At 31.2% G+C, this 21,503-nt stretch overlaps 2 protein-coding genes across 2 annotated transcripts; one reads left to right on the forward strand and one right to left on the reverse strand.

Annotated features, from left to right (window-relative positions):
* Positions 1-4,849: 4,849 nt before the first annotated feature.
* LOC120153937 lies at positions 4,850-5,671 on the reverse strand. The gene is made up of 3 exons (XM_039165800.1): positions 5,537-5,671; positions 5,172-5,452; positions 4,850-5,085 (listed from the first exon to the last, which is right to left on the reverse strand). The coding sequence occupies exons 1-3, from the start codon at positions 5,609-5,611 to the stop codon at positions 5,037-5,039; spliced, it is 405 nt and encodes a 134-aa protein (XP_039021731.1). The 5' UTR covers positions 5,612-5,671; the 3' UTR covers positions 4,850-5,036.
* An 8,962-nt stretch (positions 5,672-14,633) lies between these two features.
* LOC120152864 lies at positions 14,634-15,609 on the forward strand. The gene is made up of 2 exons (XM_039164976.1): positions 14,634-14,738; positions 14,851-15,609. The coding sequence occupies exons 1-2, from the start codon at positions 14,634-14,636 to the stop codon at positions 15,607-15,609; spliced, it is 864 nt and encodes a 287-aa protein (XP_039020907.1).
* The last annotated feature ends 5,894 nt before the right edge of the window (positions 15,610-21,503 follow it).

The following is a 21,503-nucleotide window of genomic DNA, read 5'->3' on the forward strand; positions in this document are numbered from 1 at the left end:
TTCCCCTCGGTCAAACATCCAGCACCAAAAAGCAACAAAACAAAAGAAAAATCAGAAAGTTTTTCTTACCATTTGTTAGAGGGAGGGGTTCTATAAAATTGCCTCCCATATTGTAACATTCACGGGTTCGAATCAATACAAAAAAGGAAAAAATGTTTCAACATAGCTCTTTTTCTATTTTTCTTTCAAATGCATGCATAAAATACAAAAAAAATAACACAAAAACACTTCGATTCCTCCCTTACCTGAGACGTTTGGGTTGTCTCCGGGCACCCACGACATTCGGGAAGGGTCGTCGTCACCGAGGATCGATAGAGGGAGGTGGCCTTTAGGTTTGTTCTATTTTGAAATGGGTTTTGGTTTTCAAAAATAAATTTAGGTTCGGTTTTGGCTAAATGGTGTGTAGTTTGGGATAAACGAGGGAAGAAGAGGGTTATGGTTGATTTAGGCCATCTCTTGCCTTCCCTGCAACCACGAACAGTGGTCGGAGCATGAAAAGTGAGGCCGAGGAGGATTTTCGGTGAGAATTTAAAGAGAGTCGAGAGACTCTCTCCTCAGGCAACTAAGAAAAGTGTAAAATAGGTTAGGGAAGGATATTTTATATAAAGAAAAATGAGAATTTTGCGTTTGTCCCCGAATCTCACGCGTTTTTTACAGGTTGGTCACCTACGAGGACCAAATTTCATACTTACCATTTTTTTAAGTGTATCATCTTGCTATTTCCATTTTTTGTATGCATGTTTTATTTTTGTTTTAATTTCGTTTGAGCCCTTCTTCTTTTAGTATTTTTGCATTTAAGTCCCGAGTTTATTTACCAATTACACGTTCAATTTTTATTTTATTTCAATTTGATCCATTTATTTTAATTGCATGTTTAATTTCACCTTAATTCCCCTATAATTCAATGTTAATTCGATTTAGGCCCCTGTATATTTTAATTTATTAGATTTTAATTTAAATATTTTTGGTTGTTTATTTTAAATGTAATTTATTTAATTTGTTTTTATTATCGAGTTTTCGCATAAAATCCATAAATTGTTAATCATTAACTAATTTTAGAGCCTACTTAGTTTAATCCCTTAATTTTTAATAGTTAATTAGGACGATTATTAAAGCCTTGATTTTTTGGTTAGTCCTTAAACTTTTAGGTGTTACAGATTTAGTCCTTCTACTTTAGTTTATTTATATTTAGGTCCCTAAACTTTAGATTTTTACACTTAGGTATATGGACTTTAGTTTCCTTGCGTTTTAGTCCTTAAACTTTTAATGAAAATTTTAATTTAACATAATTGATTAGGTTAACAATTAGAGCCTACACCTTAGGTATAATTTCATCTTAGTCCTTTAATTAGAGGATGATTCGATTTGAATTTTCGTAAGAAAATGTCCGATTGCTCAAATCAATTATTTGATACAATAATTGGTTAATAAAATCAGCTAGGGTTAATATTAGAGTCTCATTTCAAGTTTAGATCCTCTAGGTTCCTTAATTTCATAATTTAACACTTTAGGTCAGGAGAAGCCTTAATGAATTCACCTAGTGAAATTAGGTTTTATTCGGTTGATTGATTGCACACGTTTTTAAAATCTAAGGCAATGTTCGCTTATTAGGGAGTCAATAGTATATCTCATGCAAGTACGCTCAGGGGAATTACTTGTGATTCCCGAAATAGGTCAACATCCTTTTCAAGACCGCATCATGATTTCTTAAAATCAAGGCAATGTCCAATTATTGGGCATGATAGTTGATCTCCGACATTCACGCTAGGGGTGAAAACTATTGGCTTAAATAAATGAACATTCTTTTCAAAACAAACATCCACAATGATATTTAAAAATTAAATAAAGTTCGAACTCAAAATTTTCAATTTTTTAAATATAGGGTAATCAATTAGGCACCAATTTTTGGGCACTGTGGGGGTGCTAATCCTTCCTTCCATCGCACCTTAAATGATTGGTGACGACTCTTTACATTTCAAAATCTTTTCAAAGAAAAACTCCTAAGTCGTACTAGTTTTCCCCCCACCCGAGCGAAAAAATGGTAACAACATATATATATATATATATATATATATAATATATATATATAAATCTTGGGTGAATATTCTCCCTTGGGTCGTGTATTGGTACAACACATCATTTTGCATGCTCAGACGATTCTGTCTGAGGTTTTTTATGGGATATCGCCACCAACTGTTTCTCGTTATATTAGGGAACCCACTGGCCATTCCTTTCTAGGTCGCTCGATAATGAATGAATTATACAAACTTCCTCTAGGGGACCGTGTGAAAGTTTCGTGTAACGATGTCGGTAAACCTATTAGGGCAGAAGCACGTGTTCTGACACTTACTTAGGTGTGATTGCACGCATGCTAATTTCTTACATATCAATTTGAGTCGTGGCGTGAGATTTCGAATAATAACAAAAGCCAGGTTGTGGATCTTATTAAGTTAATAATTTTATTATTATAGATAATTCATTACAATTCAATAGTATTCTATATTTACTTTTGACACTTTATTTGTAGGATAAATTTTCTCTAGAGGTCTCTGATGATTATTTGAAACAAGCGTTAGGAAAGAAATTGAGAGGCCACAAAAGTTCCTTGAAAAATTATTATTTTAAGAATAATCTTAGCCTAGAAAATAATTGCAAAATGTCTCATCTGGAATGCTCAGGTATCAATGGGAAGATGTAGTCAGATTTTGAGTTCAGAGAAATGAGAGGTATGATGAACTTTACAAAGTAATATTATGTCACTATAATTTTGAATTTATAATTCATGTAAATTTCAAATTGTAGGACCAAGAGAAGCTTGATATTGCTAGTAGACAACAACAAAAGTTCACTCATAAAGTGGGATCGAAGAGCTTTACTTGTGTAGCTCATGAGGAGGTATTCTTTTATATAATTATGATATTCATACTGATGAATATTTTCCATTATTATTACTTTTTAAGTACTAATTTATATTCTGCATTGTAGGAAATTACGTCTGGCAATAAAGTTTGACGAATAAAGCTATTCAAAATGACATGTTCAAAAAAAGATGGCTTTCCTATGGGTTCATCTCATGCTTCCATTAATGTCGGTGAGATTGAAAATCAAGTTATTGTTGATGTTTTTGGTCCTAAAAAATATGATTGAGTTCACAATTAGAGATCATTCATTACCCCATCCAAATATTTTGGATCCAGTTCTTCTCAGTACATATCATTACAGAGCCAGTCTTCTCAATCATAATTTATTTGATTAAAACAACAGTTGACTGCAGTGGATGAAAAATTTACTCAAATGAAAGCTAAAGTTGAAGCGAGAGAAGCAGAGCAATAAACAACATATCAAAGAAAATATTATGAACTTCAAAAACAACTTAAAGCTGTGAAGCAGATGATGCAACAAAATCAACCGCGAAATTCACCACCTAGGTGATTTCTTAGTTTCATGTCATGTTTATTATAGTTGTTGAACTGTATTACATTTCACTTGGATGTTGAATTACGTTACATTTCACTTGAATGTTGAACTACATCACTTGAATGTTTGTAAACTTTAATTTATTTATGTTGTTAAGTATTTTTTACTTAATTCGAGTTGTATGAAGGTTGCTATTGGATATTGTTATAAGATATATTAAATTTGAGCTATAAACATTACAAAACAATATTCGTATAACATATTCGATTAGTGACGTTTTAAGATAAATAAAAACTCCACTAAAGGACTATACTTTTGCGGAGTTTTTGGCTCTCAAATGTCGCTATATTGCTTAACATTTTGCGGCATTTTAGTAACAAACGCCGCTATATGTCGTAATACATAGTAACTTTTTACTCATAAACACCGCTACATAACATGAAATATATAAAACGCCGCAAAAAATCTTGGTTTATAGCGGCCTTTTTTGTTTACAAACGCAATTAATTTTGCGGCATTAGTTTAGCAGCACTTTTTTTTTTTGCATCAGGAAGCTTTTCTGTAGTGCTTATAAACGCAGCTATTAGACTAAAAAAACGCCGCTATTGAACTATTCTGCTGGTGTTAAGCACAATTTACTCAAGGCACAAGCACGCATGAAAAGCTTTGCAGACCAACATCAATGAGAAGTGGTGTTCAATGAAGACAATTGAGTTAAGTCAAATTGCTTATCGACCGGTGTTACCCGAATCAGCACGCATTCATTCATTTTTCATGTTTCCTAGCTCCACAATTGCGTCAGGTTACCAGATCAACAAATAACTCCCAGGCATCGAGTCAAGAAAGCAGCTACCACGGGCCAAAAACCAGGGCAAAAATGCCAGAATAATGCATGTGGGGAATATTTTTTGAATCGGATAGTGAACGAATAGCATAATTGTGAGCATCCGAAGCTCTAATTTCCCTGGCATTATTTGCATTATAGTAAGATGGATGCTTTGGGCACGGAGAACCATTGAAGGCACCGAGAAATCCAAGCAATTCATGATTTCACTGTATATTTCACCCCATTTGGGGAAATGGGCATTAGTTAGGGGAAAAATATTCCACACATGCATTATTATGGCATTTTTGCCCAAAAAGCAGCTAGTCGAAGTAGACGTCGAGTCAAGAAGCTTCCTACCAAATACGTTGGTTTTGTGCGGCTGCCACGCCAGTCTTGTAGGTAACAGAATACCATAACTCTCTACATAAGTGCAAGGGGATTGTTATGGAAATCCCAAGTGCAATCTTCTCACCTTTCTTCTCTGTAATTTCTTATCTGTATAGTTTAGTTAATAGAGTTTTAAATTCTCTACATATAAGTTTATAATTTTTAAGCACTATTATCTGTACTTTTAATTATAGTGTTTAAAATTCATAAGATACGGAGTTCGTGGTAAATGTAAACATTGCTGGTTGGTTCGTGTTGCAGTATGACATGCAGCTGTACAACAACATAAACTATTATTTAATCCAAACATACTACCTAAACGTGAAGACGCAAACAGTACTGAAAGTTGGATGACAGACATGAAAAGAAAATCAATAACGATTGAACTCGGCTCCACCTGCAACCTTCATTTTCCAGAACCATTCATTTCCTGCTCTTCCCTCGCTATCAATTCACTGCAAATACAGAAGTAGAAGAAAACATGATGAGATTACAAAGGCTTAACGGAGATTACAGTATCCAATTGAGAAGCCAAAAATACCGAAGAGCATTGGTGAGCAAGGCTGCCTTGTCCAGTTCCTGGTTTTCTCTTGCTTTCAGAATCTGAAACATGAGAGCTAAGCGGATCTGGGTTCTGGCACTTTGCTGTATTATCAACCTAGTCTCGTTCTGAAGTTGCGCGCATTCCAAGTCAATGGCTTCAAATTTTTCTCTTAACTCCGTCTGCTTCTCTTTGATCTCTTCCTGCTCTTCGCTTCTTTCTTCGATATCAGATTTGATCCTCTCCAACCGCCTGTTCAGTCTTTTCAGCCTCTGCCTCTTCTGCTAAATATTATATTATTAAAATAAATAATTACAAATCTGAAATATAAACAACAATGCCATCCCTAATGCAAAAGCATATACCTCACAGCATTTCCATGCCGTTGTACGGAGGAGTTTTGGTTTAGGGAACGGGAGGGGATGCTTTCTCTTTTGCATTATTTCGTGGTGTGGTACCTACATTTATTTGTGTGTCTGACTTTCTTCCAAACTCGCGCTCGCTTATAAATGGAAGTTCCAGTACGACACCTTATACTAAAAAGATAAAATAAGGTGTTATTAATTTTGTTATTATTTAAATAATAATATCGGTAAAAAATATTTAAAATATTATTATTATTTTTATCTAAAATATTAATATTTTTAATATTTATGGTAAAAATGTCTAACAATAATCAAATCGATTACGTTTAATAATGTTTTTGATCATTTTTTTTAAATCTGATAAAACATCCAATAATAAAAAAATCAGTATCGTCTAATAATATTTTTGATATTTTTTATTAATTTTATAATTTAAATAATAATAAAATCAATAACACCTTATTTTAACAATATATTAAGACTGCTACACGTAAATATTTTCTCTTATAAAAGGGGAGCCTCTCGCGAGTCTACCTGACGAGTCGGCCGAGTTTTTCTAACTTACGCGCGTCAACCCACAGAATCGACCGTTTGATTCATAATCAGAGAGCGGTCCACCAATAATTAAACACAGAGATTAACGTTGCAATAAAGTACCCTTCTTTTTCAAACTAGAGGTGGGTTTATTTAAAAAAATATTAAAACAAATAAATTTCGTAAAGTGAATTATAGAAAAATATCTTTTATAAATTATTTTATGATTTTGAATAATGTTGTATAATTTATTTTCCATCCGTTAGTATTTTTTAAATTTTTTTATTATAAATATTAAATCTAATAAATAATATTATTTACTAATAAAATAATAATATTATTATTACATACTATAACTACAAATAAAATTATTAAATTATATTAATTATTTATTAAAATAAGAATAGCACATTACTAATTATATTAATTACTTAATATTATTAAAATATTAAAATAAAATATTATATTATTTTAAGGAATCTATTTTAAATATTTAATAATATTATTTTATGGAATTAATAAATGACATTAAACTAAATAATAATTTATTATATATTATCAAAATGATAGTATAATATTATATATAATAATATAATTATAACAAAAAATAGTATGTTATATTATTAAGATTATATAATTCAATAATTAATATTATATTAAAATAATACTAAAATAACATATTAATATTAAACATATAAAATAATAATATTTCGAGTGTCTATACTTTGAAGTTAAAAGTTCGTAAAAAGATTAACGAAAAAATCAGACCGTAAGTCATTTTCCAGAAAATGAAAAAGAAATTCAGTTGATCAGGAAAATGAATTATATTGACCATCTGTTTTCTACCAAACAAACACCGAAAAATGAAAAAAAAAAATTTTCTAAAAAATTAATTACAGGAAAACAAGAAACCCTAGATGTCAATTTTTTAGATTTTCTTAATATATTATGGGTATTGAAAATGTAATAAAGTTGGAAGAATAATATTTTAAGCTAGGTTGTCACAACTCATACGTGACACGAGGAAGCATCCCACGGACCCACACCTAACCTTGTTAGGAAGATGTCAGGAAATTGAAGAATAGGGGTCAATCGATTAATGGAATAATTAAATGAAAAGTTTTGGTGGAGTGATCAGTACATTTTGTATTTTATTTAACGGTTGTTGATCTGAGCTGCCTCCATTACGCATCGTCGGCTAAAATAATTACTACAAATTATCGTGTTTTGTGGACCCCAATAGTTTCTTTTAAAACAAGTTTGGGCAAAATTTTTGGAGGATTCAGAAGTATTTATAAATCTTCGATACTTCAAGAATTTCAAAAAACATAAAGGGAGCATCTCCAAAAAGATCTCTCACATAACTAATATTCCTTGAAAAGTTATAATTTAGTGATATAATCTTTAATAAATTCACATAGTTTATCAAAGTTTAATATATTATATTAACTAATCATATCTATTTATTTTACTAATCTACGCATTGTTATAATAGTTCTACACCTGATATCAGTGTAGACCTAGGTAGTAGCGAGTGGGGACAATTGTTCTTAAATTTTTATATATATATTTTAGATATTCTCTTTGTAATTTCTATTAAAAATTTATTTTCGTCTTCATTTAAAGTTTATAAACTCCATCCCTTTTAAATTTTATAAATTTATCATAACCTAAAATTTTACATCTGTCCTTATCAGTACCACCTCTAAAATCCACCATAAAACATTTCAACTGAAAATGTGGATCTGATTTAGATAAAACTATATGACCCTCGTTAAATTTTGTACTATTTCATCATGAAAAATAAAATAAACTGCCTTAAATTGAAGCAACTATAATTTTTTACCCAAATAAAAAAAAAGTAAGGGTAAATTATATCATTGACCACCCAACTATTTAGCCCTTTTACTTTTATCACCGATCTTTTAATTTTATCAATCAGACCACCTAACTATTATTTGATAATAAAAAATTTGATAATAAAATGTATATAAAATGTTAAATTGAAAACATAATATTATTGAATATTTGATAATAAAAAAATTTGTCTTTCTAATTTATCTCAAGTCAAGTCAATTAAATGTATATAAAATGTTAAATTGTTAATTACATTTGACGGTCACTAATTCCTATTCAAAGTCCATCAATATTATTTCCAAGGAAGTGGGCAGAATATTCTCGCAAGGAGACGAACGATTTCGGTGGACTTTAGCGGGTGCTCGCTCGATGCCATCACGATACTGCAGCAGTTGAGACATTAAATTATTGAACAAAAGGACAAAGTAACGACTTCTAACATAAAATTATTAAATGTATATAAAATTTTAGTTTGCTCCTGGAATTTTAATTAATCCCTTTAAGTTTAAGATCGTTTTTTCTAACATAAAATTTTACGTTCGTTCTGAACATAATAATATTCTTTAGGATCGTGTGCATAAATGGATAACCTTTTAAAGACATTTTACCTTGACAAAACAAGAGAAAGCTTTTAAACATAATAAATGGACGACTATCTTTTTAAAGTTATCAAAGTATAGTTTTAGGTGTATATACGAAAGAAAAAGAATATTGATGGATTTTTGAATTATGCCTTGAATTACATATGAGAAAAGTATAATTATATACTACAAAATATTTAAACTTTAAGTGAAATTTCTAGAAATATATTTAAATTAAATTATAAAATTTAATAAAATAAAATAAAATAAATCTTTATTTATCTAAATTATTTTATAAAATAAATATTAAATCTGACCCTAATTTATCTAAAATACTTATAAATATTTTTATATTAAATTTAATTAAAAATAATGAATACAATATAAAAAATTTGTAATTATTAAAAAAAAAACTCATATTGGGATGTATAAATTTTTTAGACTATATTATCTTTTTTAAAACAAGTATATTTTGAGTTTTTCATATAATTGAAGCGTTTTGAGATACGTTGAAAATATTACTTGATAATAAATTATTTTGTAAGAAGGCAACTTGATTTAAAAATACTCAAGTTTTATCTAAAATTTTATTATAAGTTAATGGACGTTTTTAAGCTTCAAAAACAGGAAAATTCTATGATGCTCTACAAGTACCAATGAGCACCATTAAAGATGAACATAATTAATTTAATTTATAAAAAATTAAATTTTAAATGACTCAACGTATAATTATAAATTTATTGAAAATTTAAAGGTATATTATTTAAAATAAAAGGTAAATTATACAAATGACCACCTAACTATTACCCCTTTTTATTTTAACCACCATTTTTGAAATTTTATCAAGCAGATTACTCAACTATTTAAATGCATTCAATTAATCCACTTGTCGTTACTATTTAACGGAGAAGCTGATGTGGCAGTTAAAATATTTGATATTATTACACATTTGATCCATGCCGCTTATATATTCTATCAATTTAATTCTAATTTTAATAAATTAAAATAAATTTAACCCTCAAATGAAATGATGTCAAAATAGTCTTTATTCATCTTATTCTTTCAATTTGTAGGAAAACAAACAAGAAAGAAAAGAAAAGAAAACTTACAAAAAATTAATTTCATTTTTGAGAAATTAAAAAAATCAAGTGCTTTGATTTTAAAAATATATCTATATTAAGTAAAATCAAAATTTAAACTCTTAAAAATTAATACAAAACAATTAGATTTTACTTATAATGCGTCGAATTAGATAAACGTAAAGTTATAATACTTGGATAGCTTAGTAATAATTTTTTTTTAAAACAAACGGTCTAAAAGTAATTACAAAATAAAATAAAACATCTAATTTAAACTCTTAAAATCATTGAAAGATATAATTTAAAAACATGTATTTGTCATACTAATTGTCTTGTTTGTATTAATGTAAAATATAATATTTTAAGTTAAAAAATTGAAGAACATGAAGAAATGTGACACATCTCATCACAAAACATTGACATGTTTATTTTACTTTATTATTACAAATAATAAAAGCCAATAAAGAGAAAAGAAAAAATTGTACTAGCTGGCATTAAATTGGATTCCTCTCCAAATAACTACCTTGGCATATTTGAAGGTTACATTTTGTTAGAATTTATGAAGCTCGATCGATCAACTAAAATATGCTAAAAGTGGTGAATTGGCTTTTTGAAATTTAGGAAGTAAGGAGTATAAAGATAAGAAATTTTGCACAATAATTTATAGTGGTTCAACATCCTCAAAGAAGTCTACATTCAATACCTAAGCTCATCACTTAGGATTTTCCAACAAATTAACTAATTTGTTCTTTCTTTTTTAAGGATAAAGAGATAAACTTTACAAACTCCCTAGCTTTTCAATGGTTTAGCTAGGACCAAAACCCCTTTACGAAGGAAAAAATTGTAAACAATGAAATCTCTAAAAAAGAAGGTGTTTACAAATTAAAGCTCACAAAAACACATATTTACAAGATAAAGAAAATAAAGAATGAAATTTTTTTCTCTTGTGTATGAATGCTTGGATAGGTGCTGGTCACCTTATTCAAGTGTCCTCAACTTGTTTTTATAAGTTGGAATGAGTTACTAGCTGTTTCTAGCGGTTAGGGATGATTTAAAGCCATTGGGAGCTGAAAAATCTGCAATTTTGCGTAAGGGTTTCGAAACCTTCATTTAAAATTTTGATCATTAGGCAAGGGGGTTTCAAAACCTTTCACAAGTTTTGCATTTTTCCATAGGGGTTTTGAAACCTCTTGAAGGGGTTTCGAAACCAAACCCAAAATTGTCTGTTTTACCTTTTAAAAACTTAACAAATTTGAATTATTTTGCAATGTTTGAACAATTCAATTTGGTCCATAAATTTTTTCCCTTATTTGTTATATCAAAATATTAGTTCTACAATCTCCCCCCTTTTTGATATAACAAAACCTTTGAAAAATAGTTTTTGAAGCTCCCTATTTTCATTTTTGAAGTTGAATTTTTCAACCCATACTTCTCCCCCTTTTTGTTATATCAAAAATAATTCAAACATTTAAGGTTAGAGGTTATATAAAAAAATGTTATGCATTTGAAAAATTGATATCAATTGTTAGAGATATCATTTGTAATAAATCACATGCATAAACATCCAAAATGACACCAATAAAAAATATTTTAAAAAAAATTATCAGATTTGGTATCATATACTTAAGGTGATTCCAAATGTTAAAGTTGTTCAATAAATTAAGGATATTACTTGTTTTATAAATAGTTTTCAATAAAGGCACACTTTAAAGGTTAAGATATTTTGAAAGAACCATTTAAAACATAGAAATATAACTTGACCAAAAATATTATGATGAATTAAAATTGAAAAAAAAATAACTTTTAAATATGTTAATCATTACACATTTTCAACATACATGAGATAATAAATAACATGTAATCATTCATACTCAATACTCATGCATGTATAAAACAAAATAGACAACCAATTATGCAAAATTAAAATAAGCTTAGAGGTTATTCATTCCATACCAAGTGTGGCTAGAGTATTTGAATATCTTCATTTTTGTCACCATTGCTCCTACACATCTACAAGAGACATTTATTTGGATTTTGGTATCCAAATTGCTTTGGATCCTTGAGTGTTAGTGCAAATGTCTCTAGTTCCTTTTGGAATCCATACTTGTTTAATTTTAAACTTTTTCCTTTCTTTAAAGGACAAGTATGATCCAAATGACCATAATAATGGCAATGTGAGCATTTTGCCATTATTAAACTAGATGAATTATTTAAAATTATTTTTTTAGTTAAGCATTCAATCTTAACTTTTAAATCAAAACTTTATTTTTTTAAATTTCCAATTTTTTATTTTGAAAGCTCTAAATCTTTTTTCAAAATTTCATTTTAGTTTTCAAAATCCATTTTAGCTTTCAAAAGAAAATCATTTTTAATTTTAAATTTAGAAATCAATTTATTGTATTTAGAGTTCATGATCTCAAACTCCAAAATAATTCATCGTTTGCATCTTGTAACTCATTAAAAGAATATGAATTAGATTCACTAAAATTAGAAGATATTTTGGGCTCTTCAAGAGCCATTAAGCATACCACATTTGTTGATTATTCTTTCTTATTTCCATGGATATCTTCGAGCTTATTCCAAAGCTCATTGGAATTTGAACAAAAAGAAAATCCTTCGTATACATTGAGACCAAATGCACAAAACAACATGTGCATGGCCTTGGCATTTTGTTAAGCTTACTTCTGTTCTTGGTCAATCCACTCCTCCGTCTTCTTCTTTGGAAAAGAGTAACCATTCTCGATCGTCTCTCATGCATCAAGATCATTGGATTGAATGAATAGCTTCAATAATTTCTTCCAATGATGATAGTTACCTCAATTGAAGTATGGAGGCTTGCCGATCGGTTGAGAGTATTTCATATTGAATGAGTTGGATGTGGAAGTCATCTTCTTAGTTGTGTCAAAAATTGATAGAGCTTCTTCAAGGATCATCTCAAAATTGTTAGACCTTCTAATGAGTCAAGCTCTGATACCAATTGTTAAAATTTATGAAGCTCGATCGATTAACCGAAATATGCCAAGGAGGGTGAATTGGCTTTTTGAAATTTAGGGAGTAAGGAGTATAAAGATAGGAATATTTGTACAATGATTTATAGTGGTTCAACTCCTCAGAGAAGTCTACATCCACTACCTAAGCTCCTCACTTAAAAGTTTCCAACAAATCACTAATTTGTTCTTTCTTTTTCAAGGATAAAGAGATAACGTTTACAAACTCCTAGCTTTTCAAAGGCTTGGCTAAAACCAAAATTCATTTACAGAGGAAAAGAATTGTAAACAAGAAACCTCTAAAAGAAAGTGTTTACAAATTAAAGCTCACAAAAGCACAAATATTTACAAGAGAAATAAAATATAGAATGAAAAACTTCTCTTGTGTATGAATGCTTGGATAGGTGTTGGTCTCCTTCTTCAAGAGTCCTCAACTTGTTTTTACATGTTGGAATAGTTATTAGTTGTTTCTAGCCATTGGAGATGATTTGGAGCCGTTGAGAGCTAAAAAATCTGTAATTTTGCGCAGGGGTTTTGAAACCTTTAAGGGGTTTTGAAACCTTCATTTAAAATTTTGACCATTGGGCAAGGGGGTTTCGAAACCTTTTGCAAGTTTTGTATTCTGCCATAGGGGTTTTGAAACCTCTTAAATGAATTTCGAAACCAGACCCAAAATTGTTTGTTTTGCCTTTTAAAAACTTATAAACTTTGAATTATTTTTCAAATATTTGAACAAATTCAATTTGGTCCAAAAACATTTTTCCCTTATTTGTTATATCAAAATATTAGTTCTATACATTTATTTTAATTTATTAAAATTAGGACCAAATTAATAGAATATATAAGTAACAACGATTAAATTTGTAATTATACCAAATATTTTAACTGTCACATAGCTTTTCCGTTGATTATGAACTACAAGTGGTGTTCATCATTAGTGGTGCTCATCGCCGCTCGTTTATAATTTACCTTTGAATTTTCAACTAATTTATAATTATACGTTGAGTCCTTTAGAATTTTAACGTTTTATAAATTAATTTATCGGTGTTCATCATTAGTGATATTCATTGCCGCTCGTTGAACATAGAAGAATCATCTTAAAAATAACTTCAATTTCTTAATTAAAGGGGATTATTTTACATGTACTATTCCCGTATCATAACTATTTAATAGGATTCAAGAGAGTGTGAACCAGTGAGGATTGCATAACTTTATGAATAATATAGTCACTTAACCCAAAATCTTGGGTTGTCAAGAAGATCATTGCTTGCTTGTTCAAAAAAAAAAAAGGAAGTAAATGGATTGTCAAAAAAATTGAAAGAAAATATAACTTTAAATAGGAAAATATAACTTTGGGGCATCTATGAGGGATTATCCATGGCTTGGAATATGGGTATGCGACATATTATTATCGGAACAAACATCAAAGAGTTCTGGTGGCCCCATTGCTATGCAAATAAACGTTGAAGGAGAAGCCTACACTCCATTGTATTTTCTTTATTACTAAAAAAAAAGATATATAAAAAAATAAGTAAATTAATTTAGGAATTATGTTTAGCTGGTTGGTCAAGTTGATCATATTTATCTACTCATATTTTCTTAGATTATTAGTTTTAGACCTAATAGAAGCACTATATTTTTTTCTCTGAAGCCTCCCTTCTTTTCCTCCATAGATAAGATTAAGATTAGATTTAAAATTTATTACGAATAAAATTATATCAAATAAAATTTAAAAGCAAACGAGGAAAGTATCGATATCAATAATGAAGGAAAGTAAAACTCACATGTCGCGGTATAGTTGGCTAATATTTTTTAAATAGACATATTGAATGGCTTTAGTGATTAAGACAAATATTTTTTTTGGTATAATCACTAATATATGATTTATTGAACAATTGATTTAGATTTAAGACTATAAAAATCTAATGTGTAATTGTTACGAAGATCAAATTCAACGTTTTTCCTCTTCTCTTAGTGGCACGTTTTTCCTCCTCTTAGTGGCACGTTTTTCGCTTTGCTTCTTTACTTAGCTTCTTCTTAGTCTTCCTTCATGGCAGGCATGGAAGAAAGTCTGGTAGGTCATTCAATCGAAAATGAAGACTATGATGCTTTACAACTGATCCTTACTCCGGAAGATTCGACAGAATCATTCATTGTTTTGTTGGTTCTTTCCTTACCTCTAGCATCATCAACTTCCAATCTATGAGGGCTACTCTTGCAAATGTTTGGCATGAGGATTTCTATTTCGATTATACCATGCGGTTGACGCAAATCAGATAGAGAAGGGTGGACCTTGGTCTTTCAATTCTCATTTGCTTATTTTACATGGACTACAAGAAGCTGATGACCCTATGACTGTTCCATTGGTCAATGTGGATTATTGGGTTCTACTTCTAATACACGACATTCCACTTGGTTTTATGTCTAAGAGAGTGGCACGACTTGGTACGTTCTTAGAATATGATTCATTGGCGATATCTCTTGGCTACAAAAGAATAATGAAAGTCAGAGTTAGAATCGATTCAAGAATCCTATTAAAACGTAGAAAGATGTTACTAGCAAACGGAAGCCATAATTATGTCAGGTTCGAATATGAAAATTTGACTCTATTTTGTTTCATATGTGGAAGACTGGGCCATGGTGAAAGCTTTTGTCCAGTTCGGTTATATAGCGAAAATCAAGAAATCGCCATGGAATGGGATGCATCGCTACGTGCTCCACAAAGGAGATCAGCACCTCCGTACGGCAGATGGCTACGTGAAGAGGAAGGAGGTCAACATGGTGGGTCAATTTTTCCGACCAGACTTGGAGAAATCAAGCCTAATCAAAGTAATTCCAGCCCCGATAATTCTGCTGATCAAAGAAGAAAAGTATCGAATCTTAATGATATACAGGAAAGAAATAAGCAAATTAGTGGAGACAAAAGTTCTTCTGCAGTGGCTAAATCAAAGGCGCCTATCAATCAATTATATTCAACCAATATTAATCATGGCATGTTAATTGAAGTTCCCAAAAATATGCTTACCCTCAATTAAGGAGCTGATGTGGAAATGAATAATGCAGAGGAAGACAACCCCATTGAACAAACGGTGGACCTGAAACGACCACGGATCTATAACCAACCACCAGAAGTTTCTGTAACTGAAGATTTGACTGGTGCAAACAATGTTTTATCGGCAAGCCTCGCTCAGCCGGCCGGACGCAATAAAAATTTTAAGTTGGAACATCCGGGGGCTGAGGTCATCCCGGAATGCTCGCCATCTGCTATATTCACTGAGAGACATCGACCCTGCGATTCTTTTCCTCATCGAAACAAAGTTGCACAAATCGAGGATGGAAAGAGTCAGAAAAAAGTGTGGTTTTGAATGTCGTATTGATATAAGTTCTTTGGGTAGTAGAGGTGGTCTTTCTATTAGCTGGAAAAATTAGTCTTTTGGTTTCCCTTCGTTCTTATTCAGTAAAGCATATTGATGTTATGATTACTAATGATTATTATGGAAATTCTTGGAGGTTTACTGGCTTCTACGGAGCTCCTGATGTCAGAGATCAGCTAGAATCTTGGCAACTTCTTCAGAGTCTCAACAATACTCCCAATATGCCTTGATGTGTGATGGGTGACTTCAATGAAATTATTAACTCCTCAGAAAAACAGGGTGGTCTCCCGCGGAACGAGTGGCAAATGAATAATTTCAGAAACGCTTTAGCAGATTGCAATCTTGAAGATATGGGTTTCAAAGGTACCTGGTTTACGTGGGGAGCAGTAAATAATATACGAGAGCGTCTAGATCGAGGAGTGGCCAATTCAACATGGTCGGAGTTGTTTTCGAATTTCCATGTGAATCACCTCACTCATTCGATTTCGAATCATTGTCCTATTCTCCTTAATACGGTTGTGAATCCATTCTAAAACAGAGATTGGTAGTTCAAATTTGAGGCAGTATGGTTACTCGAACCCTCTTGTGAAGATCAAGTCCGTAAATTGTGGAACAATGCAGAAGGAACAGTACCCGAAAAACTTCAGAGTGTCAGCATAGGTCTTGCTTCTTGGCCAGGAAAATAAAGGAGAAAAAATGATCTATTAAAGATCTTCACCAACGAATTGATTTTCTAAATTCGCAACCCTTGTCCGATGATATCCTTTGGGATACGAAACTTTAGCAGAACTTCGAATTGGACAAGGAAGAAGTTTATTGGGAGCAAAGAGCACGAGCTAATTGGCTGAAGAATGGCGATAGAAACTCTCGGTTTTTTCATAATTTTGCTTCCCAAAGGCGCCAAACTAAACGAATTAGTGGTCTTGAGGCAAATGATGGCTCTTATTACTAAGATGAAGATGGTATTTATTCTACGGCCTTAGAGTATTTCTTGAATATTTTAGAGTATTTCTTGAATATTTTTACAACCAATGGCTCGAATGTTTGTGATGATATTTTGAATGAAATTGATTGTAACATCACCTCTGCTAACAATGATTCCCTTTTACGTGATTTTAATCAAGAAATTTGGTCCGCCCTACAATCTATGAATCTTTTGAAAGCTGTTGGGGAAGATGGTCTAGGTGCCATTTTTCTATCAAAGGTTCTGGAGGATAATTGGCAATGAAGTCTCTAATTTTTGCATTTCGAAACTGAAAGGTGAAATTCTAGTAAGTGGGATTAATCATACTGAAATTATACTCATCCTTAAGGTGAGTGACCAGAGACACATGTCTCAATATCGCCTTATTAGTATTTGCAATATAATGCAATATACTTTACAAAATTGTTTCAAAGATTTTGGCAAACATGTTACAAACTTCGATAGATCGATGCATTGACTAGGCTCAAAGTGTTTTCGTTCTAGGCCGTCTTGTTTCAGACAATATTATTGCAGCCTATGAGATTCTCCATTCTTTCAAAAATAGGAGGATCGACCGAAGAGAATCCTTTGCTTTGAAGTTGGACATGAGCAAGGCTTATGATCGGGTAAAATGGCAATTCATTGAAAAGGTCATGTACAAAATGGGTTTCTCCATGGAGTGGGTCAATCGAATTATGGATTGTGTCTCATCAGTCTCATATTCGATCATTATTAATGGAAAGGCTAGCTATAAATTCAATCCTTCTCGTGGGCTTCGTCAAGGAAATCCCTCGAGTCCCTTTTTGTTCCTTATTTGCAACGAAAGGAGATCCCTTGAGTCCCTTTTGTTGGGAAATAAACCGAGTACAAGTAATTTCCCTATAACCAGATTAGTGAGAATGCGAAATAAAAGCGAAAAAATAATACTCGAAAATGATAACGGAGTTCACCAATTTTGCTTACATCTCCGGACTGCTGCAGATCTTTTACTAAGAGAGAAAATTTACAGGTGTTTACAAAACACTCACTACTCACAAGAAAACTCTCTAGTATTGGGAGAAAGAAATGATTTTTGGGGATGGATTTGAAGCTAAATGAGCTAGAGTATTTATAGTTGAAACTTAAGGACTTAATCTTGTAAATACCCTAAAGCCTAGAGATTAATTGTGATTATCTCATTATGATTTTTCAACAAATATCTACCAAACTCTGAAAAACTATTTTTCAAAGAAACATTTACCAAACTTTGAAAACCATTTTCAAAGAAACATTTACCAAACTTTGAAAACCATTTTTTCAAAGTTGGTTACCAAACTTGAAAACCATTTTAATACTTTCAACAATCTCCCACTTGAAGACTGATTTTAATATGTCTTCACACCTCGATCAATGCAACAGCTTTTCTAGTCTTGTTACTCTAGCATGCCAACTGAAGTTGAACATGTAACACCCCCAACCCGTATCCGACCCGGATACGAGTCCGAAGTGTCACATTGACTTTTCAAACCTTGACTCTTAAGAAAAATCCCGGGAAATTTAAAACTTTATTTAAATCAAAATAAAGACTTTATCAGAGTGCTCGTACTTAATGACTTATTACATGCCAACACTTTATACATAACCAAATACATACTTTGTCAAATATTTCTGATCTGATCTTTTGGTAAGGAAAACTGACCTGTCTTGCTCCGCATCACTCCTTACTCTTCTCGAAACCTACGTGTGAAACAATCACACGCTAAGTCGAAGACTTAGTGAGGCATAACAACTTATAATGCACTTTAAAACATATATTGATACATGCATGTTCTATTCTATCATGTTATAGCAATTCCATGCATTTTTCATATCGTATAAAATCATATCAGATTAATTGCAGTAAATACATACATACACATAATTCATCATTTCTATAGCATTTATCATACCACTAACTTATATTTGTTCATATCTCTGGATTAGCCCATGTACATATATGAGAACTATTGATATGTGAGTCTATAGAGGTTGTGCACTATGCTGTCACCACAGCTCGTATAAATGCACCGAAGTGCCCCGTAGAATTGCACCGTAGTGCCATATAATGATGTCCATAAGGACCACATAGAATTCCTTAAGAATCATATACATATACTATGGATCAAGTATGTGTCTTTCAAGACTTCACACATGTTCCAAAGAATATACATATGTCCCAAAGAACCGCGTAGAATTGCACCGTAGTGCCATATAATGATGTCCATAAGGACCACATAGAATTCCTTAAGAATCATATACATATGCTAGGGATCAAGTATGTGTCTTTCAAGACTTCACACATGTTCCAAAGAATATACATATGTCCCAAAGAACCGCGTAGACCCTCGACTCTTGGCATGCCAACTATACCCCTAGCTCTCATGATACATAACATGGGCGTTATCATTTATTTCATTTCAAATATTCACATAAACTTGTAATTCACTTTCACATATCACGTATCACATAGCTTCTTTTCATATGATCACATAGTCACGTAGTTCACTTACACGTAGATCATTTCCATATAATTCACATGTCACATATGTCATGTTTTCATATAATTTCTATCATTTCTCACCCAATCACCTTTATTCATGTAAACATACTTATCATATCTTGTTCACATAAGATCATATACTTCATATAATATATCGAAACACCTAGAACACTTTCACGTAGCTTATAGTCATAAGTCTTATCTCATAACATATACTTGTTTTCACATATATATTTCATATCATTTCTTATACCATCACATAATTCATTTAACATACATAACATATTATGTAACATTATAATAGAAATACCTATAAGTCATATCACTTAGAGCACATATATACTTATAGTCACATTGCTTATATCTTAATCTTATGCCTTCTCTTAGACCTATATATATTCACATGTTCAGGTAATCCACCATTTCATCACATAATTATGTATTCATATAACTCATTTCATTTCATTTCATATCTATCTATATATATATATCCTCAAGATTTATCCTAATATAAATCATATAGCACTCTTATAATTCATATTCATATTCATCTAGGGCAGACTTATAAACACATCTCACTTCTATTATTTCTATATATATATAATCTAATTGTTACTTAATTCAATTTCATATAACTCCTATAATCTTCTCATATAGCTTCATAAATTTCTATCATACAACCCATGTGTTATAGTTTTATTTAAACATATGAATCTTTCCCATCTAGCGTATCTTATATGTTCATCTTATCATTTATGTTCAAATCTCCTAGTTAGTGTACTATTCTCACTTCATCCTATAGATCAATATTATCCAGCTTATTTCACTTATCATATAATAATATAATTATATTTTACTATGATCACATAGTTTATATCTCATATAATTCATAACTTTTCTTATGTAATTACTTATACTTTATCATCTAACACATAAAAGAACAGATCAATCCATAATCAAACATACATACATGCATATTCCACTCATGCCTTTAATCATGAATTCATGTGTAACACTTTAGGAAATAGACTCATCGCAAGTCTTATTCCCATCGCACATCGTATACTATTGAATATGCACTCACCTGGCCTCACTAGTCAATTCCAATCTCTTATCTTTCCCTTGATCGATCTTACTTGCCAAACGTTCCGGAATTGCTTTATGCGTAGAATCTACATAAATGTACATTTCGAGAAAATCATTAGATACCTACACCTTGTAATTGGATACTAGCAACTTAAACGAACTTATTAAACCCATATTCCCAATTTTCCTTTAGGGGAATCGGTTCCCCCATGACATACTGGAAATTCTTGTTCGTTTGAAGGGGTATCGGTTCCCCTTGAATGGGTACCGATTCCCCTTGCCCAAAAATCATATTTTGAGCTCGAAAATCCTTCATTTTCAGCTCAACACATCATACTTCATTCCCTTTAATATTCCTAACTTTCATACACATACTTAAACTCATTTCTACTCCATAATCACTTCTTTAAACTCAAAATTCTATCATTTACATGGCATTCAAGAATCACACTAAATTTCCAACATGTTCTAAAACCCATTCTATCACTTCATATCTCTTAATTTAACCCTTGACAAGTCAAATTCAACTTCACAATCTATTATCTCCTTCCATATCAAAAATTCACTTAAAAACTCATTTTTCTTAATTTCTCATAACTTGTTAATCTTTGAGGTTTAAGCCACCTAAAGCTTTCCTTAATCTTTCTTAATATCCCAAGAATCAAAACAGCTTTAAAACGAAAGAATTAACCAACTAAAGACCCACTTACCTTATACCAGGCTTCACGGTTGAGAGGAGGAAGAAGAAGACTGAAGAATGCTCTGGACTCTTCTTCCTACGTGCTTATTACCCTTTATAAAGGGAAATAAAAATCTTCCCTGAAAAATTACCATAGTACCCTTAATATTTCCAAACTTAATCATTAAATCCAACATCAACTTTCTTCAATTAAATCCATGAACTTTTAACTTATTTCGAAATCGAGCACCTAGTTTACAAAATTTGCAATTTAGTCACTGACCCTGATTTGGGATGTTACAGAACAC

This window comes from Hibiscus syriacus, unplaced genomic scaffold (genome assembly GCF_006381635.1).
Source record: "Hibiscus syriacus cultivar Baekdansim isolate YM2019G1 unplaced genomic scaffold, ASM638163v2 tig00002840_pilon, whole genome shotgun sequence".
Taxonomy (NCBI): domain Eukaryota; kingdom Viridiplantae; phylum Streptophyta; class Magnoliopsida; order Malvales; family Malvaceae; genus Hibiscus; species Hibiscus syriacus.

Excerpts from the sequence above, each read along its gene's own strand:
- LOC120153937 (XM_039165800.1), bottom strand. The coding sequence starts at position 5,611 with ATGCAAAAGAGAAAGCATCCCCTCCCGTTCCCTAAACCAAAACTCCTC. Across the intron at positions 5,453-5,536 it reads CGGCATGGAAATGCTGTGAG|AAGAGGCAGAGGCTGAAAAG; the intron begins GTATATGCTTTT and ends AATATTTAGCAG. Across the intron at positions 5,086-5,171 it reads TTGCTCACCAATGCTCTTCG|TGAATTGATAGCGAGGGAAG; the intron begins GTATTTTTGGCT and ends CTGTATTTGCAG.
- LOC120152864 (XM_039164976.1), top strand. The coding sequence starts at position 14,634 with ATGGAAGAAAGTCTGGTAGGTCATTCAATCGAAAATGAAGACTATGAT. Across the intron at positions 14,739-14,850 it reads AATCATTCATTGTTTTGTTG|ATAGAGAAGGGTGGACCTTG; the intron begins GTTCTTTCCTTA and ends GACGCAAATCAG.